The sequence below is a fragment of the Schistocerca americana genome, chromosome X (genome assembly GCF_021461395.2).
Source record: "Schistocerca americana isolate TAMUIC-IGC-003095 chromosome X, iqSchAmer2.1, whole genome shotgun sequence".
Taxonomy (NCBI): Eukaryota; Metazoa; Arthropoda; class Insecta; order Orthoptera; family Acrididae; genus Schistocerca; species Schistocerca americana.
The window spans coordinates 668,367,871-668,395,068 of NC_060130.1; the positions used below are offsets into that span (position 1 = coordinate 668,367,871).

Consider the following 27,198-nt stretch of genomic DNA (forward strand, 5'->3'; position numbering starts at 1 on the left):
AACCTTGCAGAACTAGCACTCCTGAAAGAAAGGATATTGCGGAGACATGGCTTAGCCACAGCCTGGGGGATGTTTCCAGAATGAGATTTTCACTCTCCAGCGGAGTGTGCGCTGATATGAAACTTCCTGGCAGGGGGTTGTTGTATCTTCCTAAAGTCATCATTTAAAGCTGATTCTTGAAACTTTATTAGTAGGCTTTCTTGGGATAGCTTCCATCTGTCTTCAAGAGTCTGCCAATTCAGTTCTTTCAACATGTCTGTGACAGTCTCCCGTGGGTCCAACAAACTTGTGATCACTGGTGCTGCCCTTCTCTGTTTACATTCAATATCCCCTGTTAGTTGTATTTGATTTGGTCCCAATCACTGGAGCAAAATTCTTGGCTGGGTCACACAAGTGATTTGTGAGCTATCTCCTTTGTAGCTTAATTGCATTTACTTAGTATTGTAACAGTACAATAAAGTCTGCTTCACCCATGACTGAATCTATGTCATCATTCCCTTTCATGGCCCTACTGTTACTCTTTGCATGAGTTTTGCTGTGCCATACTAATATTAATATGATACTATGCATTTTTTTAAATTTTGTGCCCAATTTTACATTTCTAACTATTTAAAAGGAAGTTGCCAATCTTTGCACTACTTTGAAATCCTATCAAGATCAGACTGAATATTTGTGCAGTTTCGTTCAGACTGTAGGTCTACTTCATTGTAGATAACTGCATCATCCGTGAAAAACATATGGTTACTATTAATATTATTAATATTGCCCTCAAGGATGTTAATATACAACATGAGCCCAAGGGTCTCAACATGCTTCCCAAGGGTGCACTGGAAGTTACTTCTACATATGTCGACGACTCTCCATTCAAGATAAAGTGCTGCGTCCTCCCTACCAAAGGAAATCTTCAGTCCAGTCACAAATTTCGCCTGATTCCCCATACGAACGTTTATTTGATAATAAGCTTAGGTATCGTACTGAGGCAAATGCTTTTCTTAAATCGAGAAATATTCCATCTAGCTGACTGCCTTTCTGGTCGCCATGTGGGAAAAGTGCGAATTGGGTTTTCGAAATCCATGCTGGTTGCCATGGGGCGGCCATTCTGTTCGAGTTCACTCATTATGTTTGAGCTCAGAATATGCTCTAAGATGGGATTTGCTGCGCAACTACTTGAGCAACAAAAGACTTAACCGTATTTGTCTTAATGGGATGAGAAACTGTCTCTCACTAGAGGTACTATGATATGATGACTAACAGAGAATCACTAGCCCCATCCAATTAATTTTATTGTTTTGGTGTGTAGCAATTCATGGAAAAGCAAGTCCTTTTTATTCTTATTATAAATAAATTAGCAACTTATGGAAATTTCTTAGAAGTCCATTTTTTTTTAGAACGTTAGTACTAAATTGCGTAAGATTTTCCCCCTTGATTTATCATCAAGCTCACGATATGTACTGCTGTTCTAGCTAATAGCGGCCTCTAGAGTTTGTCCATTTCAGTGACCTAGACGTAAATATATTTTGTATTGATGGATTAGTCTTGTAATAATTGTCCGTAAAAGCTGCCAATACAGTATTAATAGTTCAGTTTTTAAAGTCAGTACTGTTAACCGAACACAGGTTTGCTATAGCAAATTTTGTTATGTTTTGCTGGCTTCTTTATTAATTCCTCAGACTGAAACTACTACATGCGTGTATCATCTGTGCAGAAAGCCCAAAAAGGTTCTGTGCTTCAGTGCTTGTGAGACCAGTACGGGTTTTTAGAGATTAGGTTTAGGATTAAAATGGCTGATTTAGATGATTTCTTTGCGAAAAAGGACCGAAAGAAAAGTAAAGGTAAAAAGTTTACGACAACAGACGAAATAGCCAAGAAACTTGAAGATGCGGGTAAAAAATCTGAAAAGGTAAAAAAACCCATGCCGTTACAGCAGATTGGCACGGATGGAGATGAAAATATTCACCAGACACAGGTAAGAATACCTTGTAGTTAAGGACTTGCAAGTAGAATGAATAAATGTTTCGGTGATCCTCGTCATATTTTAGTTATTGATAATGCTACAGGTTTAGTTCGTACGTGGTATATAGGGCTGTGTACATTGGAAAGGCATTATTCTGCATCGCCTGGTTTAGGAGAATACTTCTCTGAAGTTAGAAGAAAATTGAAGACTTCTTTTTAATTCAGGAACATTTGGGCATTAAAGGAATGGCATCTTAAATTTCTAGCATCATGATCTGCCACATTCATGTCACGTGCTGAGCTAGTGGAAGGAGATCGTAACCAGAGTGCTTTCGAGTTGAGGTTTCTAGAATTATGTTCTCGAAAGGAATTTTTAGGTTAAGCTGCCCAATGTATGCGAAATAGTTTGTGTAATGTCTTGGTCCCCCGACATCTAATACTATTCGTCCTCGTGCATTTGGAAAACTTCCATCCGTTTGTTGGTATTTCCCATCTTATACGGTTAGTAAAGCTTGTAAAAAGCACAAATGTATTATCTCCTTTTTTCTTTTCTTTTTCTTTTTTTTTTTTTTTTTAAAAAAAATAAAAATTGCGCACACTTTTGAATTCCAGTTTTGATCGGAGAGGGAGTACCAGGAAGCAAGTTATGGTGCTTCTGGTTTGTGGCAAGAAAACGAAATTTACGCCACAAAATTAAGTTTCTTACATGTAATTGGTTACATTATCTACTTCTGTTTACTACTGCAACATGACCACTTGCCATATGGGCGGTCTTAGGTTTACTGGTTGGTCAATGTATTTCGTTTATTTAATTTGTATCATTGCTTGTGAACTGTTGTTTGGCTTGGAGACTGAATATTTGGTATTACAAATAATTTAATACAGGTCTTGAAAAAGTGAATGTCGTCCACGATGTGTAGGCCTATTGTTTCCTGATCTCGGAGCGCAGTTGGGTTTCAATAGTGTGTGAAATTGAGGGCAACACTGCACCTCATTTGGTTGTAGGCATCGTAACAGTAATCTGAATTTTTCAAGGTTATTGAGGATAGTGTGTCATTATTCCTCTCCCTCCACAAAAAAATATTTAGAGTGGGCATACACAGAATGTACTTACTTGAGAGTAATTAAAACTGTTTTTGTATGTCTTTTTAAATTGTAGCATCCATTTACGTTCACTCAACCTTTCTTGACACATGTGCAACCATTGTGCCTTCGAACCAAACTGTGACTCTGTGGCAGAATTCTGAACAGTTTGTACAGGTTTTTCAACACATTGATACACAAGCACTGACAATATTGGTAGCCACATCGTTAGTGATTTCTTGAATGGTTCCTGAATATGTGATAAATAGGTTTCCTGGCACAGTAAAGGGGAATTTTGTGTAAATTGTCATTTAGAAAAACACACACACACAGGTTGATTCCTTTAAGAAATAAACTAATTAAATGTATAGACATCCTCAGCCAAGACAATCTCATTGTTCAAGTACTTCTGGATCTATTTCTGCTTAGTATTAAAAATCTAAAGATACTATAATAAGTTTTGGCTCTGTTAGTGGCCTACCTCAAGGCATGGGCTAAGGAAAGTGTTCAGTGCAACACAAAGAAAATGTTGGGTATTTTAGTGTTTTAATTACTTAGAGATGCAGAAATTGATTCAGGAGGATTTTAATGGGAGAGTTCACTAATTTAAGTGTCAAAGAAATTGGTAGGTAATTTTGTGATACGAACAGAGGCTTTGAATTCTTAGTGTCTAGGTAAAACAGTCTTTGTAAGTGCCCCGTTGTGCATTGCAATTTACATTACACCTACATGGGTAGTTCTAAATAATGATACTCAGGTTAGCATCAGCCATTTTTAACACTATTTTAGAAAACTTGGATCACTTTGTGATCTTGAGTACTGTTATTGCCCATAAGAAATATGCCGTTACAATTAGTTCAGTATTTGATTTTATCCTATAATAATCAAGGTGAATACTGGAATGGGTCCTTTGAAATGGACAGAGCTGAATTCCTTCCCTAACCTTGTCATACTTTAGTCTGAACACTTTGTCTGTAGGCTACTAAATCCAGTGTATCTTCCTGGAGTTGATAAGACCTACATTGCTTGGAATACCTTCCAGTCTATCAACTAAAGTCAGACATAAAACTGATGTATGCAGATAATCAAAAAATCATTTAATTTGAACCATTGTGTGCTAACACAGTTAAAACCTTGTTTCTGTTATGAACACATGAAAAGAAAACTAAGTGTTGGCTTTTATACTTACTGGATTGACTATTAAATACTTCTAAAATGTTTGTGCCTAAAATATTTGTTACCGATTTGAAACTGTTCCCAGTGTAAACAAAATTATTAGTTGCTCACTTTTATATCTTGTGGACTGTGGCTGTGGCAGATAACCAGTACTTGATGCACATATGGAAGAGAAGGGAGAAAATAAAAGTTGTGGAAAACATAAACAACAGCGAAGTAATGGAAAAGCTATTGCAAAGAATTTCTTAAAGGTGGTTAACCCCTTAATACCTGAATAAATATCTATATGTAAGATAAAAATAAAAAATCTCAGCACTTTAGAGGCATCTGAAACACTCGGTAGAATGCAGCACTTTTCAGAAGCGTTGGTAGCTTCATTCAGAATCAGCATCTACTGGCACTGTCGTTTAAAAACACTTTACCTACTAATTATTAACACAGCAGTGGTAAAATGTGAATTCGCGACACTTGGCATTAAGGTGCCAAGAAAAGAAAAGTAAACTGTATGGGCCATATACTGAAAGAAAAATAATTTTAATTGAGAAAGGACAGAATAAAATATGAAGGAGAAGGGTGAAAAATTGAGGATGAAGTGTTGAGAGGAACATATCGGACTACAAAGTAGATTCCATGGGGCAGAATCAGATGGAGACAGCAGTGATGTATGAAACCTGTCAGTAGAAATAATATATTATGATGATTGTTGTTTTGTTATTACTATTATTATTTCAGACATTGTGTCTCTTTGTATCATGTTTTATTTATGCACAATGTTAATGAATCACAACAATTAGATTATCAGCTGCAAGTGTCATTTGCAGCTGATTGATAACTACCGCCTAGTGTAGCAAAGCTGTATGGCTGTGGAGGAAAAGAAAAGTTTGGCAAAGCTCATGGTAGCTACTCTGTACATACGTAGCTATAAATCACTTATCTAATTCTGGTCCAAGTGTATGGTTCATATTGGCTGGATTTGCCAATTGCCAGCCAAACTGTCACTTTCTTATGAACATAATTTAGAGCTCAGGGTAGGCTGTTGATCAGCATGCCACCACTACTTTCATTTTATTAGATAGCTGACTCAAGTTACATATTGGAAACAACCCCCCCCCCCCCCCCTCCCACACACACACACACACACACACACACACACACACACATATATATATATATATATATATATATATATATATATATATATATATATATATATAATCATCACAATCAAGATTTTTTCCTATATATAGGAAAAAAAATCTTGATTGTGATGATGACAGACTTGTGTGTAATGCAGCCTGAAGTCTAGGTTGTGTTGGAAGATGGCAGTTAGTTTGAGAGTTCCAGCCCCTAATGAGTTCTGCAAATGATTAGATGAAATAAGAATGTGAAATGTCATTGATAACAAATTCGTTGCTTGTTAATTCTGTTTGTGTGGTAAACAGGATTACATGCAAGTTTGCATTAAATGAAACTGCCAAAAGCACATACTAAAAGGAATGACAATCTGTGAAGCTCTCGAGCACTTGAGTTTAACCAAATAGGTACCACATCCACAGCCTTCCCCAGTTCTTGAAATGAGCTGTGACTGTTACCGAGAAATAAATGTGTTGTATTTGCTGATTAACTGTCTCCTTTCTCAAGCTGGATGAATGTGTTGAGTTAGCTTCATTTGGGTTGATGGGAAGACCAAAACAATACGAGAGTTATTCTCAATGTGATTTAAGCTAATCTGGATGGTACACTTGTACATAAAACTCCATTTTCATTGTGGCCCAATTTGAAGTGCATGCGGATACTTTGCTGTACATTCAAATTCATTTCTGGTGTTAAAAGTAGGTCATTGTAAATCCACATCTAGAATTATTCTGTTGTGGAAGAGATCTTGCTTAATAGTTTGGCAGTGTGTGTCATCTGTTAGATTGCCATGTATAGTTTTAAATTTCAGTGTATAAATGTATAAATAAAACTTTTGTTGTAGAGTGGTATTACTACTTGTATGATTGAGGACTTCCCAAGTTTTCTAACTGCATTTGAATTCATACATTTAGAAATATTTTTGAGACCTCTGCATTAATTTCATTTCATGTGCGTTTTTTATAATTTGCATAATTTAATGAGAGATTTTATCATGTGAAAGTTAATTAGATGTGAATGTCATGAACATTTTGGTATGAACAATTATGGAATATGTCAGATGTTCTAAAAAGAACATAGCAGAAAGTAACTAAGGGCTTTGTATTCGTTTTAATTTATTGCTTCACTCCACAAATATAGTCAGCATTATTAGTACAAACTAAGGTCAGAAAAATCCAATGAAAACCAGTTATAAAATTGACTACATTGTTGAGTGCAGCTTTGAGGATGATATTGGCTTTTAAGAACCACACTGACATTCTAAAATATTGTGACTTCACCAGTTTCCATATTGACCTCCTTGTTAAACTAGTCAGTGAGTTTTATGAGACAGATCTAAACTGCTACAAATATTTTAAATAAAACCGAACCATGGCGCTTCTGTAAGAACTGGTGATCTTGTGGATGGAGATGCAATTTATGAGTTAAGAGCACCTATTTTTCAGGTTGTTTAGTTCTCATTCATGCTACACAGATATTAGGTATGTCAGCATCAAAGTACCATGGTGTATTAAGGACAGTTCTTGGAGTTTTCAATAAAAGAATATAATTGTTTCTGTTTATACAGGCTGTCCTATGGGGAAGTGGTCAATATACGGGAATGTGACAGGAATGATAATTCAAAGTAGTAAAGCCTAGTAAGCATGGACCTTAAAATGAATACCTTAAGAGCTAAAAGCACTTAGTCTTAGATACTGTGAAACAGCCCTTCTACAGAACTTGGGCTCATAGAGTTAAGGTATGCATATTAGAGCCTTTGTTTACTAGCCTTTTCAGCTTCAAATGATTCTTCTGGTCATATCCCTGAATATTGATAATTCTTCCTGGGACACCATGTATACACTAGTTTCTTTATTTGTAAGTTAAAGGTCTCAGCCGAGATGTGAATCCATTTAAAATCTAAATTTCACCTTGGAAGTTTTGAGGGGATCAACAAAGCATGTCAAGCTACATGTGACGTAGATTTGGCTCACGTTCTAATAACATTTGTTGTACTTATGGTACTTTCCTTATTATTATTTTTTCGTACCTTTAAAATTGATGTATTCCGTGCGCATCTCGATTGTTCAGACAACTGCATGACATTTTAGTTTGCGCTTGGCTGAATCGGTCACAACTAGATTTTAGCGTTTGTTTCAGCTACCTGCTTATGATTGACACTGAGCTGCTTGTACATGCATATAGTGTACTTTAGGATACATATGAATTGAAGTTTACATTGGCACGTACCATATCTAGATTAGTCCAGCTGTCTAATTATAAGCCTACAGTGTAAATAGTGTTGCTACATGAAGAAATGTCTTCTTGTATACACATTTTTCTCTAACCTAGTATGTGCACCATCTCAAACATCTGTGCGTTGAGTTGTGATATCGAAACTGACTGATAAGGTGCGTATTCACCTCTTCAGCACTTGTGAAGTAGCTATTCTCTTCTATTGAATGCTGTTCTTTGTCCTGAAGTTCTTCTAATGATGTAGTTGAGAACAGGTTTATCTGACTCCTGACTTAAATTTCTCCAGTATTTTTCCTCTGCTGCTGGGAGCAAGTGCAGTAGTAATGTTTTGTACTTACCCATGCAACTGCAAACTGTTTTTAGTTTTGTAAACATTAGTAGCTACAATAACATTGCTTTGCAAAAGATGTAAGTTGCAGGTTATACATGCTATTGCCATGGGACTGGTAAACTACCATAAATAAATCTTGTGATTTGAACATATTGCTGTTTCTTCTGAGCATGTATCAGATAATTATAACATGTAATTAATTAAACTATTCTTAAGTTAATACTGTTTCTAGGATCCTAGCTTTTAAAATATTTCTCACATTTACAGTTGATTATGTATGGGGAATTTTGTTATTCATCAGTTTTCTGTTAAACAGGTGCTGTGTTTAGCAGTGTTTTCATGAGCTTTGAACACTTTTAGTAGACAATGTTAGTATGATGTCAGTGTAGCCAGTTAAATTCAGAGCTTTCATAAAGACTTCAGTCCAAAATATGAGAGGTCAGTCTGTTATACTTGGTGCAACATTGTTTCTGGTATTGTGTTTGTGTAGTTATATTCCCAAGCTTTTGTATCGAATCTTTTGAACTGAGGTAGATCCGCTGCAGTTTAATTACAGGACACATTTTACTGTCAGGCTATTTGAGTTGTAACACTACAATTGTTCTAAAGGGTGTGATTGATTTAACTGCCATTACAACTTTGATAATATACCTTCAGTGACTGGAGACTTCAAACGGACACGAATGTGTAATAATTATAAACAACAGTTAGTTCTCAGATAGCTACTTAATCCATACGCTTGATTTAGTACGTATGTGAAAAGTCTGAATGATATTACAGCCAGATGCATACTTTCATTGTTACATTTTGTGTATGGTTGGCACTGTATTTATTTTATGTACAGGAATGGAAGGTTAAGGAAAAGCTTGAGATGAACAAAACTTGTGCGAGCCCAACTTAACATATTGTTGCACTCTGCAGTCTGCAATCTCCTCGTCTTAACGGTAGGGGTTTCAGTTTCTGATACTGCACAATTTCTCAGTCACATCAATTGCACCATTTTAGTAGAAGTGCTCTTCCAGCTCACTTCCTATTGCCATTGGCTGTGTTTACTGGAATGGCTACACTGCTAGACCAGTTTAAAGATATATGCTGCTGTTAATGGTAAATTGTTACGCTATTGACATGGCAGAAAAGAGAAGAGGTGTGTGTGTGTGTGTGTGTGTGTGTGTGTGTGTGTGTGTGTGTGTGTGTGTGTGTGTGTGTGTCCACATTCATGTGCGTCTGCGTATTTGTTCAGTTCACTTGCAGTTGGTTTGCATGAGATCTAAAGTGCTTGCATGTGTTTTCCATATCTGAATATTATACTGCTTACAGATTAATTTTTCATAACAGCAGGAGCCCTTCCATTAAGTTTTTATGTTCTTATATTCCATCTGCATGGGTGCTAATGTGTTTAAAATGATAAACTTACATGGATCAGTTAACTGCATGTTCGTTATCATTGTAGCACTTGTTAACTGGTTGTGAGCAAATATGAGTGAGCAAAACATGCATATGTGTAGCATGAACTTCTTAGTTTTCTTATTTTTCATAAAACTGTACGCAGATTGTTTTTAAACAAATGTGCATCTCTTAAATGCAACTAGCAGAAATAGCGTGCAGGCATTTTGTGTGACTGCTTGAGCCAGACATAGATTATGGAATACATGCAGTTTATCACTGTTATGTCAGTGTTTGATGTTTGACAGTGTATATAGCATCAGTAAAGCCCTTCTTGAATGTATGAAATCTTTCGTGGGCTTGCTAATTGTTTGCAGTGGAAACATTGCTATAGAAGTTGACTATTAGTTTCTACATGCATTGTACTAGTTCAGTTATTGTCAGTGTTAATGTTTGTCTGTTGGTGAGCCACATTTTTGCTATAATGAGCTTTTAACATTCTAATTAAATTGAATTTTCCCCAAATTAATCCATCTAGACCACTAAATTTCCTGTACTGAGTAGATTACAAAAATTTGACACGTGTGTTATCGTAATTGTTTCATGTGTGGTTTGGGTATACTGGAGCCTTTTCTTACTTGTATCATCTGCTTATCAGTTGCTAAAAAACAAACTGAAATTAGAGTGGAAGACCCAGATGAAGAAAAAAGGAATTTAATCTTACTTTGTATTTGTTTACACTAATCCTTTAGCCTTTGCTCAGTATATACTTCACTTCTTTTACATTTAGTGCCAGTGTCCAGTTATGTATTGGCCACAGCAGATAATTTACTGTGAAAATGTGGAACCAATGTGATGCTACTGTTGGTGCCTGTGTGTACTTGTTGTTAATAGGTGTTATAGATGTAACTGCCTTACAGATTAAAATTGTATGTGAGACTGAGATTTGAAACCAGACTGTCATCTTTTTTGGGTAATTTTGGGTAATGCTCTTTGCAGCAGAATATCAAGCTTTCATATGTCAGGACCTTCTCCCTTGTTGAGAGGTGGGCTGTAAGATGTGCCTAAATTCACAGTTGGTAAGAGTCTGGTTTTGTCACAGTCCAGCACACACTTTTAAACTGTTAAGAAGTTAAGTAAACTTGCACACTGTGCCCTACTGGCACTGTTGTGCATTGAAGACCGTGACCATATGGAACCTCTGTGCCACTATTAAATTTGTTTGCTGAAAGGTGAGTTTAACTTAGATCTGTGCATTTCATAGGAAAATGAAAAGGGAAAAAATTGGCTGTACTTCAGTGCTTGATTTTAGTTTTTGATGGTTGCCATTATAGCAGCCTGTCATCTGCTGTTTCCATTAATTTTGTTTGTGTACTGTTAATATCATTGATGGCTTCTGAATTGCATGCTTTACAGAAATACTTTAAAGACCAACAGACTGTATGTAGATAAGTGAAAATAAGCCTAGTGTTTCTATTATGAAGTTGGATAGATGACATATTTAGATTTACTTGTGGACTGAGGTCATAATCTGCTGTGAGAAAAGTGGTATACATACTAGTGGTACTGCCTTGAGAATAGAACGTTGTAAAGTGTGCAGACTCTATTAATGGAGGAAAATGTGCTATTAATAAGTTGAATTATGAAAATCTAGAATGATTATGAGAATTTTCGTCATTTTAATATTATCGGTAATGGGCAAGAGAAAGTGGAATATGCCATGCTCGATCAGTAGGAACTGTCGTGGCATTTGCCTCAAAAAACTGTCGTCATGGCAATAAGGAAAATTATAATAAATGAGACCAAAGCATAAATCTATTCCTATGTGAGATTCTATGTAAGATGGATCGATTAGACCTAAACTCAAAAACGGGAAGAGGCTTTGATAAAAGTTGTTATAGGTTAACATTGTAATTGCAGAAAAAGGAATGGGATGTCTTATGTAATTGTTGAAATCCACCTTTAGGCACCTTGGATTTGCTAGAATATTCTGCTGTCTTCGAAGATTATGATTGTGAATGAAGTATGCAAAAGTAAAATCTTTTAATTCAGCTGATATCCACTGTAAATAATTGTCGAAGATCTGCAACAATGTCATTGACTCGAAAGAACAAGGTAAACTGTACCAGCTACAGTTTTGTGTGCGTGTGCGCGCACCCTTTTGGTCTTAATGGCATGTACAATGTACCTATCATAGATGGTGTAAAATAAATGACACAAAATCTTTGCTAACTCAAGTGCATCATTTTGTTCATGATTTTCTTTTGTTAAAGCTGTACTTCATATATGCTGTTGTAGTGTTAATTTTGACATCATTATTTGCACTTAAGTATTTACCTGTTTACTATTACTGTATCCAATTTTGTTCATTCGTGCATTTATAGACTTTGACCCCCAATTTTTTTTTCTGCTGATTATTGTAGTTTTGAGAGTTACAGCCCAATCCAATGTCATAATGTTGTGTACATTTGCAGTTTCCCTAAATGTTAAAAAAGCAATATAGCCCATATTGTCATCTGTACACGGTACTTAATTAGAAATGCCACTTTCTGCAGATAATAAACTGCTTACACTACTTCAGCATATTGGAAGTAAGGGTTTAGAAATTCCGCATTTTCAAAATTAAACTGTAGGCCTCTAAAATTGACTTGTTAAGTAGATGAATGTGATAGTAACAGGAGCATAGTGCCACAGACAGGATAAGGGATAGCAAGGCACTGTTGTGTTCAAACCAGTCTCTGGTTTAACCTATTTAGTTAATAATACAAACAGCAAATTATTTAATTGGTGAAGCTAAAGCTTACATGTACTACAGAAGAAAGGATTTTGTCGAGCAGTGTGCCGCTACATAACTGTGGAAGTGACAGTTTGTGTTTATTTTGTGATTGCTTTGTATCAGTGCGGTCATCTGAAAGTTTAATGTACCTTTTACAGGACGAAGATGATGAATGGAAGGAATTTGAAGAAGAAAAGAAGGATTACTCTGGACTCCGTATTGGAAACTTAACCATAACAGAAGGTGATAGCGAGGGAGGTGGTTGTGATGGTGAAGAACAGGATATTATGGAGGAAAATGAAGCCGGTGAACTAGTTCCTCGGCGCAAGGTTCAGTCTGGGCCATGGAAAATCGTTGCTCCACAATCCCAACCTGAACCAGAACAGCCAGGTAGAACAACAGAATTAATAAAAAAAGATAATAAAAAATATAATAAGTGTTAATAATCTAGTTTCAACTTTGATTTTTAACTATGTAGATATGAGAATGTTTCCTGATAGTTGGTTCACTATTTGGCTTGTTGATGTCAAAAATTGTATTGAAAATACGTGTGTGTAAACAGTAGTCAGTGTTTCTGACTTTAAGCTTCACTCTAGATGAATTATTGTGCTGACACCCATGTACTACACAGGTCAGTCGCCACAGTATATACACTGTTGGGGGGAAAAAAATTAGTACAAGTTTTGACAGGCTTCCATTTCACTCAAGATTTATTGTTGCAACGGTACATATGGAGTACACAAAACAATTACATTTACAGATCAGTAGCACAAGTGGTTCTGAGGTACCAGGTATCAACCCATGCTGAAACTCCCATGTTAGTATGTCATGTAGCTCGCTACAGACGGCAAGTATGTGCCAACTCTGGCATCCAGTCTCTTGTACAGATGGCGAAAACTGTCATGGGATACATAATGTCACACCTGCTCGACCTGTTCACATAGTTCTGTAAGGGCTGTTGGGTGACGAGTCACTTCTCGTTTCCTCCTATCCTGTAGGCATGATCCGCATCACGTCATGCAGAGGGTTACCTTCATAGTTTCAGATGTTATTTAATTTAGCATATGTTAAAATAGAGGAATAAGTAAGAAACACACATTTTTTTTGTTTTCTCCATTAAAAATTCCTGCCCTGAGATACAGGCCTCTAAAGATGACACTGCGAACACCATTTTTTGCAGATCGGATTTCCGGAAAAATTAAGATGCTTTATCTCAGTAACGGTTCTAGATATTTTGTTACAGTTTTTTATGTGGAAGATAACTGCTTTATGACTGTGTGGTTATCCTCCATTTGGACATGTGTTGAAGTTGTTTTACTGTTGCCTTTTGAATTTTTTATAATTTACAGAAAAAAGCATTTTTCAAAAATGCCAATCCAGAAAAGTTAGATCTTATTCTATTGATTGGTACCATGTAGTACTATATTCTCTGTAAAGGAGAGCTTCTGCTTTGAAGTTAGACAGGTTTTATTTTTTTTAAAAAAAAATTAACTTTCAAGGCTACTGTATGTCTTAACTGAAGTTGTTTTTTACTAATTTCTTTTTTACAAGGTTTATTTCTATTGTTTTTGTTACAGTTATTTCTTTTTGCTCTCATTGCTGCAGATATTTCTTACACTTTGTTGTAATTTCATGCCAGTTTCATTGTCTTGGTTGTTCATTCAGATTTCTGTATTATAGTTCTTCAGTGCTAATTTGTTTCCTGAAAAGGCTTCTAAGAAATCTGAGACCCTCCAGTGAGGTCTGTGTTTTCTTGATTCCTTTACCAGTTGACACAGTAGCAGTGTTTCGTGAAAAGGACTGCTTGAAATGTCTTTTGACTGGGGCCACAGGAAGTGTGCTGACTATTTGCACATCCATGAAAGAGCGATACATAAGACATACAAAAAACAGACTTCGTTCAGGTTGGGAATAAGTGTTTTCATTTGAAGACTCTGTTTCAAAGTGAAGATGTTTGCAGTGACGACTTTCTGTGTTCTAAATGTTTTGACAGAATAACAACGATTGTATCTGAACAAGCGTCCCATAGTGCAGATCGTGCAGATTTTGCATCAGTAGAGGAAGAATTAAATACCCTGAATCAGTCATTACAGAGGTAGGTGTTAGTCCTGTTAAGACACTGTGGTCAGTGAAGTTGAGTCATAAGCTCTATGCATCAAGAAAGCACAGAAATTACTAAAGCTGTGGATGAATACACTACAGCAAAACTGACAACTCTTCAAAGTAGAAATTCCATCTTTAGAAGGAAATGAACCAAAGCACACTTGCACCTCCGCCAGGAATTTTTCACAAATATCAATTCAGCTCTCGAGTATTTTGCATCCTACAGTGAAAAGGTGCAAGTTTTAACTATTATTCCAGAGACATTTTCAAAGAAAACAACTTTGAACCACATTCCATCAGTTTCAAAATACATGGTAGACAAATCAAGATATGAGGTCTGTATGTAAAAGGAGTCTTTGGAAGACCAGATCCCTGTTATGGCCATCCTGTAGAAAGGGCTCAAGTCTAAATAGTGCAGCCATTTTATCTCAAAGATAAATGGGACTGTTCTCGCCAGAGTGCCAACAAAAGACAATATAAGTGTAACAGTTGAAGGTCAAAAAGTTGTGGAAGTGAAGAGGTACATGAATCGCATTGTTAAAGAAAACTGTTGCCTTTGACAGTTTCATTGATGAACTTAATGGATGGTCAATGAAAGCAGTTACACACCAGCATCTGAAGAAATAGCAACAACACATTGCAGAAGTGGAAGGTGTGTACAGGCTGAAGAACTATGTTTAGTGCTTCACTGTGATTTTGCTGAGAACTGGTCTGTCCTTCTCCCACTGGAAGTAGGAGGATATCATTGGAGTAATGACCAGGTTTAAATTTTTACAGGAGTGATATATTTTCAAAACGAGACCATAAGTGTTGCAGTTAGAAGTGATGACACAGGACATGACTCAGCACACGCTTTGCTAGCAATGCGAAAAATTCAACTGCAGACAGGGGCAGAAAAGGTCATTATTTCTGATGGTGCTCCTAGTCATTTTAAAAAGTATTACCAGCTGTTTGAATTAAGTCGATTGTGCCAACTGACTGGGTATACAGTGCTATTGGTCACGGGAAGGGGCCTTGTGATGGTGTAGGCGGCCTGCTGAAGCACCATGCAACAAAACATAATCTTTCTAGACCAAATACAGCTGTGATTGTGAATGCTGAGGATTTTAAGAGAGGCGTGAAATCTTACACATCCACAGCCCTCATTCTTTTGTCTAAAGGGGAAATCGAAGAATTCTGTGAGCAGAAAAAAAGAATAATGGTCCAAAAAACTACTTCTGTGAAAGGAATTCAGAAGACACATTTTTGGACTCAAAGTGATGGACAAACTCAAATTGCAAGCACTTTAAAGAGCAAGAAAGAAGAAATTTTGTTCGTTCGGCCAACACTTCGGAAACAGCAGGATAACATTCAGATTCAAACCTGGGAAGGGGGATGTTTGTGTGGTGTGTGTGTGTGTGTGTGTGTGTGTGTGTGTGTGTGTGTGTGTGTGTGTGTGAGACCGTGACTGGTGGATTGCAGAGATTATAGATGCCAGTTATGAGTTAAACAAAATTGTAGTGAACTGTATGCTACCACATAGACCAGCTGCTTGGATATAGGTTTCCAGCTGAAGAGCAGCAACAACGCCATCAGTGCTCACTACCTGTTCACAATGTTTTGAAGATTGTAACTCCAGTTCCTATTGGTTCAACAGGAAGGAATCACTCTATATCAAAGGAAGATACTAAAGCAGTGGAACATACTTTTAGTTCATTGGCTGGCTAATTTCAGTATGAAACAGTGTGTGCAGAAGTTTTATAAATTGAAATCTGTATGTCTGTGGACCTTTCACATTTGGGAAGCATTTAGAATACTTGAAAAGTGACTCTTACTCATCTTTCAAAACTAAAATTATGTTAAATAAGGCTAGGTTTTGATTTTTATAAGCCTGTTATGTGGTAATGATAGGTTTTATGTATGGCAAAAATTTCAGTTGTTTGTAAAACCTGTTCAACCGAAAAGTGGAAGCTCTCCTTTTCAGGAAATGTAGAACTATATGGTACTAATAAACAGGGAAAAATTCAAAATTTTATGGACTGGCATTTTTAAAAAAAAAAAAATTTTCCCTTAAATTATAAAAGTTAAGAACACTATAGTAAAATAACTCTTAACAGATAAGTCCAAATGGAGGATTTGTTTGTAATCATAAAACAATTACCTTTCAAATAAGAAAGACCTTAACAAAATATCTAGAATTGTTACAGAGATACAGCATTTTAAAATTTTCCCAAAATCCCCATCTTCGAGATGATAAGCACAGTGTCATCTCTGGAGAGCTGTATCTCTGAGCAGAAATTTTTTTTGGAGAAAATACAAAAATATGTGTTCTTTACTTTGTCCTTCATTTTAACATTTGCTATGTTCAATAACATCAGAGACTATGAAGGTAAGATTTTCTCCTAGCTTGCCTGAACTGATACGAACTATGGGTGTATGTGCTATATTGGAGACAAGTAGAGTGATTGTGCTGGCCAGGGGAGTTGCTGCTTGTCTTGTGGAGCAGATAGTTTCATGGGCAGTGTGTGGGTGAGCATTATCCTGTTGGAACAACACATCACCTTCCTGTTGTAAGAACTGAAAAAGAATGGGTCTGACGATGTACTGGACGTACCGAATTCTGTTTTCCCCCTCCAGAAACACCAAAGGTGAAAGAGAGTTGAAGCTTATTGCACCACACACCGTAAGACCTGGACAGGGGCCAGTGTGTCTTAGACTACTGCACTATAGGAGACAGCACTCGCGAGGTTTGTTGTATGTGCAGACAGGCAGAATCAGTTTTCATCACTGAAGACCACAGCATGCCATTCCAAGTGCCAAGAGATCCTCTTTAAACACCAGTTGAGCTGTATATGTTAATGCTGAGGCACGGCTGGAAGACAGGGTAGAGGTGCACGTGCCCATTGTCCCACTGCTAAGAACCAGTTCGTTTGGACGTGTCTGGACTGACAAGCTCTCGTATCTATGCTGCCTGTACAATGTGATGATCCTGGCAGGCATCTGTGTTGCGTGGACGTCCGGAACCTTGTCTGCAGGTGTGAGAATGTTCGTGTGACCACCAATACCAGCATTGTTGCATGTGATGCAGCATGTCCAGTTTATGTGGCAATTCTCCAAAAGGACCATCCCACCACTTGGAAAGCCCCAGTCTGACCCCTTTGAAACTGTGTGTGTTTGTGGCATAGTCGCCTGGTTGCTTCACATGTTTCACCCCACTGAGCCTTTTGACTGAGCATTCAGTATTAAAGAATACACACAGATGGTGCTGTGGTTGCTGTGCCACTACGCTGCTGTTGGCAGACTGCGTTGAAACCATTATTGGAACGTCTACTACCCCGAGGCAGCATATACCATCATTGGATCAAAATAAACATTGTCTTTTTAGATGTTCAAACCTTTTTCTGGCAGTGTATTTTTTATTTGAAATAAATAAATTAAAATCACAACATACACTGTGCTAACAAAACAAAACTTGTAATTAGTCATCTGTTTCTGAGAATGAATTATTTGGTTTTGGATATCAACAAACTACTAATTTATTGATTGGCGACTCCATAGTGTCCTGTGCACTACGACCAGATAATGGGTATACTTGAAAGGAGAGACAGCATTGGTCGTATATTTTTGTTTATTATCGCAAAATCGATTTTCGGTCACTTAGTGACCATCTTCAGTGCTAGAAGTTAAAAATTTTTTCACATTACGATCAGAGAGTATAAAACAGAAAATCACAATTACATCTGCATATGAACATAACACTTGTTAGGAACATACCTGTAATATATAACTTAAATTAGTAAGCACTGCTGTCAATAAGCTTACGGCGATCACATAGACTGAGGTCGCTGCTCACATGCACTTTTTCAGAAGACCTCGGTGTGACGGGGCTTGACACGCCCTCTATGTGACATGTGTCACGTGAAGACATAGTATTACTGGTTTTGCGAGATATTAACACTAAATAACTCTTGTGCATTTGTGAATCGTGCAGTAATTCAAATTTAAAATGTACGTATAACACATAGCAGACGAAGGGAGAAGGAAATATCTAAAATACATTGGCGTATTGTTTTTAAAAAAACAAACTTATAAAACGATCTGTTTTATGTTTTATAAGGTTTTTTTTTTTTTTTTTTTTTTTTTAAAAAAAAACAATACGCCAATGTATTTTAGATATTTCCTTCTCCCTTCGTCTGCTATGTGTTATACGTACATTTTAAATTTGAATTACTGCACGATTCACAAATGCACAAGAGTTATTTAGTGTTAATATCTCGCAAAACCAGTAATACTATGTCTTCACGTGACACATGTCACATAGAGGGCGTGTCAAGCCCCGTCACACCAAGGTCTGCTGAACAAGTTCATGTAAACAGCGACCTCAGTCTATGTGATCGCCGTAAGCTTATTGACACCAGTGCTTACTAATTTAAGTTATATATTACAGGTATGTTCCTAACAAGTGTTATGTTCATATGCAGATGTAATTGTGATTTTTTGTTTTATACTCTCTGATCGTAATGTGAAAAAATTTTTAACTTCTAGCACTGAAGATGGTCACTAAGTGACCGAAAATCGATTTTGCGATAATGAACAAAAATATACGACCAATGCTGTCTCTCCTTTCAAGTATACTAATTTATTGCCATTGAAAGTTGGATAGGTACTTTGTGCATCTGTTTATATACTGTATTATTCAAGTTGTGACGTGTTAATTCATTGTAAAGTGCTAGGAGCCATTTGCATATGTGTTTAGTTCTCTCTCTCTCTCTCTCTCTCTCTCTCTCTCTCTCTCTCTCTCTCTCTCTCTCACACACACACACACACACACACACACACACACACACACGGCAGTTATTGTTATTCTTACTCCATTTCATCAGACACCATAATCAATATTTCCAGTATGTTGTTGAAAATTACATTTACGATTAGTGTTTGCACAATATTGACGCAGTGTTCTTCCTTTTTTTCAGTTGAAGATAAGCATATTGAGTATATGCCTACAGGTGGTTCTGCATACTTACCACCACACTTGAGGAACCAGCCAAGGGAAATACATTCTAGTAAGTTTACTGATTTATTGGGAAGTGTAAGTAGTGTCTTCTGAATTTTACAGCTAATCAGTATTTCTTCAATTTGTGACAGTTTGCATTAGGTATTAAGGCATGTGGAACATCATTTAAAGAATGTTAGCTTTAAATTGTCAACAAAAATTTATAATATTCGCAAAAAAAATCAGTGTTCTGCAAAGTTGACTATTGCGATACTTAGAATAACTGAAGTGTCTAGAGGTTATCATTTCAATCTATTGAAACTGTCAAATGCGTGTGTAATGCTTCTGGGAAAACACTGATGACAAAATGTGTAATGTTGTAGAGTCACTCAGTGCACATTTTGTCAGAAGTGACCACTGAATATATTTCACAGAAGTTCAAACATCACATAACCAAAATAAAGTAAGCTGTCAAAGGCCTAGGCGTAAATTTTCTGGTTCCCATTATTGTTTGTAATCCAGAGAACATTGATATACCAATGACAAAGAAACTTTTGTACTGTGTTTAATCTCTCTGTGGGTAGCCACAGGACCTTCTATTCCAACAGAATATACACTTTTGTACAAAACCTCTGACTGAATGCCTTTGGGGTGCGCAGATGTACACTAATTTGACTGCCAAAATGAAATTGAAAATGGGTTAAAACCCTGATATTCATTTATAAACACATTGTATTTGGAAAGGTATGGGTTACTTTGGTTTGCATCTAACATGAGGGACTTAGGAGGGCCTTGAACTTTCTGCCAAGGTTGTGAAATTTCTAGTTTCTAGTTTCTTTAATAAAGAATAAAATGGAGGAATTGCAGTATAACTGTGGGATAATGGCAGGTAGTATGTAATCCTATTCCTAGAAATTGAAGCACCTTGAAACATTACTGTGCTTGTGCATACAATGCAACATCGTAGTACTAGTAATACAAACTCCTTTACAAAAAGGATTGCCAGAATGATGAATAGCCACAGTACGCGCACACATACTGAAACAGTGTACTGCATAGTGACATGGCTGATACAACAGACCATTTAACAATGAAAAAGCTGAAGTGTCTGTTGTCTGAGCATAGAAACCTGAATTGTATTTAAAAAAAGTAAAATTAAAAAAAATCCTGGCCATTCCTCCACCTCTAAAATGCATGTATTTTTATATGTAAGCCTTAGACTGTTAACTCTTCATTTCTAACTTAATTTTTATTAATTAGGTTACTTTGCATTGTAATTGAGATACATTTCATCTCATCTCACTGCCTCACTTGACCCGAGAAGTGTACCTGTACCTGCTTATCCCTTAGACAGTCTGGTTTCGTCAAACCAATTCCTCTTTTGCCAGAGGAAGAATCACCTGGCTTTGTAAGCTAGTGTTGGTTAGCTCTTGTTTCTTTGTCACGTATTAAAGTAATCTTGTCTTTTTATTGCAATTTGCCTTCAGCTTTTTTTGACATGATGTAAGTTTTAACTGTTAAATTTTTATGTGCTCATAATCTCGTGCTATTGGGAGCAAAATTCAATTATTTGGTGGTTGTCTAATATGTCAAATGGAGGTTGTTTTAAATCTACTGATAAAACACATTCAAACAATTTTAATGTGTTTTAGGTCCTCGGATGAAGAACAGAACTGCACCAGACATAAATAGTGAAGAATTCTTCCCCACTCTATCTGCTTCAAAGAATGTGGATCCTAGAGCTCAAGGTCGAAAGTAAGTTGTCAGGTTTCATAACTTGAGATTCTTTCCCAAGAAAGAGAACTAAGGTACAGTGAAGCCACAGCCATCTGTACTTTGGCTGTTTGGTGGTTTTTGGAAGACAGGTCTTGAAAGTTGTGTGCATCCCAGTAACAGTATATTTCTAAGTGACATTTAAATAATGAAATACTTTCTACCAGTAAACTCACATTGTTCAGTATGTCTCATTTAATCAGATGTGTTGTAAACTGTGAAGGAAGTAATGTGCGCAGGCCTATAACCGAATGGGTGAACCAGCTTGGGGGGTTTAAAGCAAGGGGGTTGTACATCCAATAAAATAACTGTGATGTTACGACCAACTTTGTACTGTTGACTGTGTAACTTCTTGAAGATAGTACTGCTGCTAGAAAAAATTGTAAATTCCCTCATAGCTTTATAATGTTGAAAATTTGTGCTTCATTATTATTGTTGTCTTAACAAAAGGTCTGTCACTTGAATGGCGAAATACCCTTTGCTTTAGATGTTGGTCATTCAAATGCCTTTTAGCAAATTACGGTACCATAGCATTGCACTTAATTTGTTGTTACCATATAGTAGAAAATATTTGTTGCTGTACTTTCAAAGTGATTCATATGATTTTCATTTGTCATTGTTGCAGGAGAAGAGATGAGGGTGCTTTTGAAGAAGTCCGTAACAGCCGATCCCATTCCAATCGATATGCAGAGAGTGCTATGGCAGCCTCAGGACCACGTCTCAGTTTGGGCAACAAGTATGGTGCCCTGAGTCAAGAACAGAGCTGAGACTGGCCTGACCTCCGCCCCCCCCCCCCTCCCCCTCCTTTATACACACACACACACACACACACACACACACACACACACACACACACACACACACTTTTATTGCTGTAAATCAGTTGTTGGTATTTTTTATTGATGTGTTTTCATTCATTTTAGTAATTCAATAACTACAAGAGCTTGTTTCCACCATAATTATTAATTATGGCAGTGTGACTTTCGTGATTCATGAAGAACAAACCTAGTGGATGAAGCCATTTTACCTGTATGGTGGGTGTAATAGCTTCTGGCTGTTGTGAAGTGTCTCATTCTAAAAAAGAAAAAAAAGTTGAAATACTGTGAAGTGCTTTGTGGCACGAACAAGTTTGAATGAAACTGGTGACTGTTAAAAGAGCTTCATATGTTTATAGAAGATATTTGATGATTTACAATAAAAAGCTCCACATGTGCTAAAATTGTTTTATTGTATAAATTTCTCAGTGTTCTAACTACTCTAGGATACTTTATCAAAAATTAAGATTTCACTGTAGCAAACATTCCTTTGTTTTTGCTGTTACTATTGTTGTTTGTTGCATTGACCTTTATGCAGGAAAAACTTTCACTGGTATTTGTGATAAAAAGATGGCTGTTCATCACAAGGAATGAGTAAATAGGAAACTTGAAACAGCTCATTGTTCAAGGATTTGGGTTAGATAACTGTAAAGTGTAAAAATTAACAAAGTATTTGTTTGTGCTTATTTGTTGGTTAAAGGACCAGTTGAAATTCTGGCATTCATTAAAGCAATAAATTACTTTTTTACAAAATTACCAAAGTGTAAATGTGGGTGTTGTATGCAGTTGTGAAGAAACATTGCCATTTTAAGCAAGGTCAAAACAACTGAAAGATCTAACCTAGTTGATACGCCTGATCCCCAAAAAAACAACTACCCTCTCCTCATCCAGTTGCCCCTGTAAAGCAATACAGAAACAATGTACTACCCACTACTTAATGATATAGTGATAAGGACCAAAGTGTGTACTCTGTGGTGCAACTGAGGTAGGGTAGGGGATGGCTGGCCCTTTTATAAAGGGATCATACCAACCAACATTACTGGTCATTTCCATAACACAATCTTTTCAAATTTGGTATATTTTCATTATGTGCAGATCTAACAGTTCTGAATTAATTCCATAAAAATACAATTAATTGCAGTTATCATTAGGGCCTGAGGAACAGGAGTAAGCAGTAACCATTCTTCTGTTTTTAGCAGTACTCAATTGCTTAACATACCAATTTGCATGCTTAACTGTGTAGAACTTCCTTCTTTTTTCACTTTACATGCTGGGCTTCCACCACTTGCCATGTTAGATATGGTGAGATAAAATAAAACTGATAGACTAAAAAGTGAATAATTTGCACTAATCACATGTCAAGCGTTTACTATTAGTGTGCATAGTAATGCCTTCAGTTATTTTCTGACTCTACAAGGTGACTAGACAATGAAATAATGCTACAGAGTTGACAGCACAAAGAAAACATCTCCAACACTATAGTGTGAATTCTGTAGCACCTACTGTAACCCACATTGTTTGCTTTGGTTTGGGATTCTGGGCAGCTTAACTTTTGTACCCTAGTACTTGGTGCCATTTCCATTGTTTTCACTGGATTGTCAGGAAGTAACAAAGAAATTTTGAATGGCTAGGCCAGCGGATAATCAGACTGTAATAATCATAACACAATACTGTTTAAATCATTGTATTAAATCCATTGCATTTTTCCAAAGGACTGTCGCATGGCTATGTAAAGGTGTGGCAACTTTTGGAAATTTGGCATACTCGTTAAGAAATTTTTCATTTTACCCATGTGTGCCTTAATTGGCCACACTGTGAATATGTTTGAAGTAATTTGAAGTGTAATTTGGAGAATAGAAAGATGCTGGAACTCTTGAAGTTAAGAATAATTATATTGTTCAATAAAAATCACCTTTGGTGCAGTGCGACATTATACATCCAGTAAAATTTTTTTGTTACCTCTCAAAGCCTATGTTGATAGTTGATGAATCAGTACAAGGACAAGTGTGTTAATACACATTAAAGCCTGCAATTTCCTCCGGGCATCTTCTAAAGGCTACAGCTCATAGTACAACACAGCTTTCAATGTCTTGTCAACAGCTAGGTAAAAACAAAGTATGTTTAATACCATAATACTGTTACTACTAATGGACAATATCTTCATTTGAGTCCAAAACTTTGTTACACCACTTTTTAGAATCTGATGACATTATAGAACCCCTCCTGCACACACGCAAAGTCCGTCACGAGTACTACAGATGAAAGGCTGTTTGTACCACTCTTAGCCCCTTTCTTGCAAGATGAACTAGAGAATGTACAGATATTAACAGTATCTGTGCAGTTTTTTAAATTAAATTAAGATATACTGTAGATACTTCAGATTTGTGGCATCATATAAAATAGCTCAAAAAGTTTTGTTCAAAAATTAAGTGCCGGCCGCGGTGGTCTCGCGGTTCTAGGCGCGCAGTCCGGAACCGCGCGACTGCTACGGTCGCAGGTTCGAATCCTGCCTCGGGCATGGATGTGTGGGATGTCCGTAGGTTAGTTAGGTTTAAGTAGTTCTAAGTTCTGGGGGACTGATGACCTCAGATGTTAAGTCCCATAGTGCTCAGAGCCATTTGAAAATTTAAGTACACTTCTATGTGGACTAGTATGGGATGGAGGAGGGTTGGCTGGTTTAAAAGAGGGGCTAAGGGGCCAAACTAAGAGGTCATCGGTCCCTGATGAAGGAGGGTATTTCACACACAGTCTTTCCCATAACCCGCAGGACGAAATTAATATGCTGCTGTATGTCTGTGGGATGTAGTGCACTGGTTGTATCATAACTTTTTCAGCAGAACCATGGCTCAGATCCCTGCATTGAGGTGAATGCCAGGAATGGATCATTTGAGTAGGACTTGGCAGATTTCATTTCTGAATTCAAGCTTATACTCAGTCGTTAGACTGACAGGATATTAAACACAGGTTTCCTTTGTGCACAATCTAATTGGTCCAGTCATTATAATGATGTGAGGAATGTAAGTCTCCAGGTGAGCCAACTTGATAAGACTGAGAATGAAGGAATACTTTGCTGTTAGCAGTGGGATGACAGCATTCTGTTGTCACAATGTTTTCAGGGTAGTGATGTCAGTTCTGCCACATCTGAAACACTACTGCTTGTAGTAGTATCCACAGTTGGGCAAAACCTCTGCACAATATTAGATTTAACGTAGCATATGATACCTCAAGGGAGATACTACTGAAATTCTCCTGGCCATTTGGCAAGCCAGTTTATCATCTGAAAAATTGTTTAAATTCTCATATTGAAACTATTAGTAGTTTGTAGCTGCCTGAATATTTGTTGTAATATTTAATCTGTTTGCATGGCGAAATAGCATGAAGGAAATTATGAACCGCTGCCTAGTCTTAAAGTTCTTGAATCTGGGAAACCCCTCAGTTTTACTGTGGGTCCACGAGATATTCCACTCCTGATACCTGACCCAGTTGGTGGTGGCTGTGCAATGGACAGAGTATAGCAGGTACTACTGTAGTGGTGTACACATAAGGTGGGTGGTGAGGCAATGAACAATGGCAAGTAGCAGTGTTCCATGTGATGCTCCAGCCAGTAGGGTCATTCTGCTCTCTCTGCCTGTAAGGCTCAAGTCACACAGAAATGGCATGGTGCAGACACCTGGCAGCAGTGAGGCTGGGACACAGCATGGAGGGAAAGTGAGCAATTCACACTGAAGTGATGCTGTCACACATGCATCTTGCTGTGCTACATATGGACCGGAATACAAATAAAACAATTTTTTTAGAGATGTCAGAAGACTTCAAAGTAATGCAAATGGCAATGCACCGTTTGGACACATCTGCCGTGTGTCCCTTTGGTGCACCACTCATGGTGACAAACATATGTGGCACAGACCATGAAGTGACGCGTCCCCAGCACTTCATCTCTGTGAGAATTGCTTCATTTGTAACATGGAGGTGGCTCGAAATTGCACATCACCATCTCATTTCTGTGTGAATTTGGCAGTTCATGTGTGCATAGAAAATTTAACACAAGATATTCACGTTAGTTTAGGTATGGTGAAGTTACTTAGGTCTGTATTACACTGTAAAAGTGTATTTGTCAAATATATTTTATAACATATTTGATTATGTACTGGGCTTTTTACGAATTCATTCATTTTCTTTATTTCACCAAAGTTGTAGGGCTATGGAGGTGAAATGTTAGTACAGTTGATACTTCTCATGTAACAGTTATTAATTTATTTATGTAGTGTTTTCAGTCTTTCCTTGTAACTCTGAACATACATCAATTTTTATTGATGTTTGAAGTTGTACAGGAAATGGGTAGCAGTAAACACAGTTATATTTTAAATAGTCATACATGTAATTGAACAAATATAGTAAACATGAAATAGCTCCCAAACAAATTCATAATGTTAGGAAATCATTAATAAAAATTGATGTGATAAATTTATGCAAGCTTGCAGCAATCGACATGTACAAAGCTTCTGGTAATCAGAATGTTGTTTCTACTGTAGAATCTCCTGATAAGTTTGAGCTACTTGTCAGTGAACATTAGAAATCTTCTCCTACCACTAATTGGAGCACTCAGTAATTTCATAATATTAGTAACTGTTTCTTTATCTGCTTCATTAGGCCAGTAAATTTAAACTGCAGTTTTGTGATGGTCTTAGAAAAATGTCGTATGCTGGCCAACCTTCATCTTCTTGGTTGGCTTACTGAATTTTATCAACATAATGTTTTTCAGCTATCTTCACTTGAAGCCGTATCCAACAGAAGTCCCCAATTGCTAGAATGCTGTCAGCATCTGAAGACACTGGCACTTTCAGATTCTGAGAGACCATTAGCACTATCCATTTCATTATCGTCACAGGAAGCTTGCTGTCCTCATTGCTACTGAACTTATCTTCCTCTCTCGTCACTTGGGCTGAAGTACCTGCTAAAATAAAATGGTGTGCAAAACTTCACATAAGTTACTTTCGTATTATGTTTTACTGCCAAGTAACATAGCTTGACAAAACTTGGACTATACATAGAAGGCTACAGTATAGTACAGAAGGTATCCGAAAGAAGTAAGGAATGAGACAAACAGAAACGACTCTTTTATTCAAAGACAACAGTTACACTGAAGTTAGTGTGATCTATGATGGTTTCCTGGACATTACGAAAGGTGGGACATGTTTCTTAATAGGATGTGAAATCACCATGGATGGCAATGCATGCTCTGCAATGAGCTGTTGTGCTGGCCACAAGGTTGGTAAGAAGGGCATTCCATTTCCTCCATCAGCACAGGTGACAACTGCTGGATGTTCTTTGGTGCATTTGACATGCTGCAATGTGACTCCTTGATGCACCTCCACATTTTCAGTGGGGGAACAGGCAGGCCAGTCCATCCACTGAATATCCTCTAGCTCTGAGAGCTGCTCCACCTGCGGTGCTTGATGTG

General features: G+C 37.1%; 1 protein-coding gene across 1 annotated transcript; it reads left to right on the plus strand.

Moving 5' to 3' along the window:
• Positions 1–1,681: 1,681 nt before the first annotated feature.
• On the plus strand, positions 1,682–22,135 carry LOC124556633 (protein CDV3 homolog). Its single transcript, XM_047130602.1, has 5 exons — positions 1,682–1,966; positions 12,230–12,461; positions 19,130–19,219; positions 20,802–20,904; positions 21,548–22,135. Exons 1-5 carry the CDS (start codon positions 1,781–1,783, stop codon positions 21,687–21,689), a joined length of 753 nt encoding a protein of 250 aa, XP_046986558.1. The 5' UTR covers positions 1,682–1,780; the 3' UTR covers positions 21,690–22,135.
• The last annotated feature ends 5,063 nt before the right edge of the window (positions 22,136–27,198 follow it).

What these genes read in the sequence shown, in the direction of transcription:
- LOC124556633 (XM_047130602.1), top strand. Translation starts at nt 1,781, where the DNA reads ATGGCTGATTTAGATGATTTCTTTGCGAAAAAGGACCGAAAGAAAAGT. An exon ending in AAAATATTCACCAGACACAG is followed by an intron (nt 1,967 to 12,229) that starts GTAAGAATACCT and finishes TACCTTTTACAG; the next exon opens with GACGAAGATGATGAATGGAA. An exon ending in ACCTGAACCAGAACAGCCAG is followed by an intron (nt 12,462 to 19,129) that starts GTAGAACAACAG and finishes CCTTTTTTTCAG; the next exon opens with TTGAAGATAAGCATATTGAG.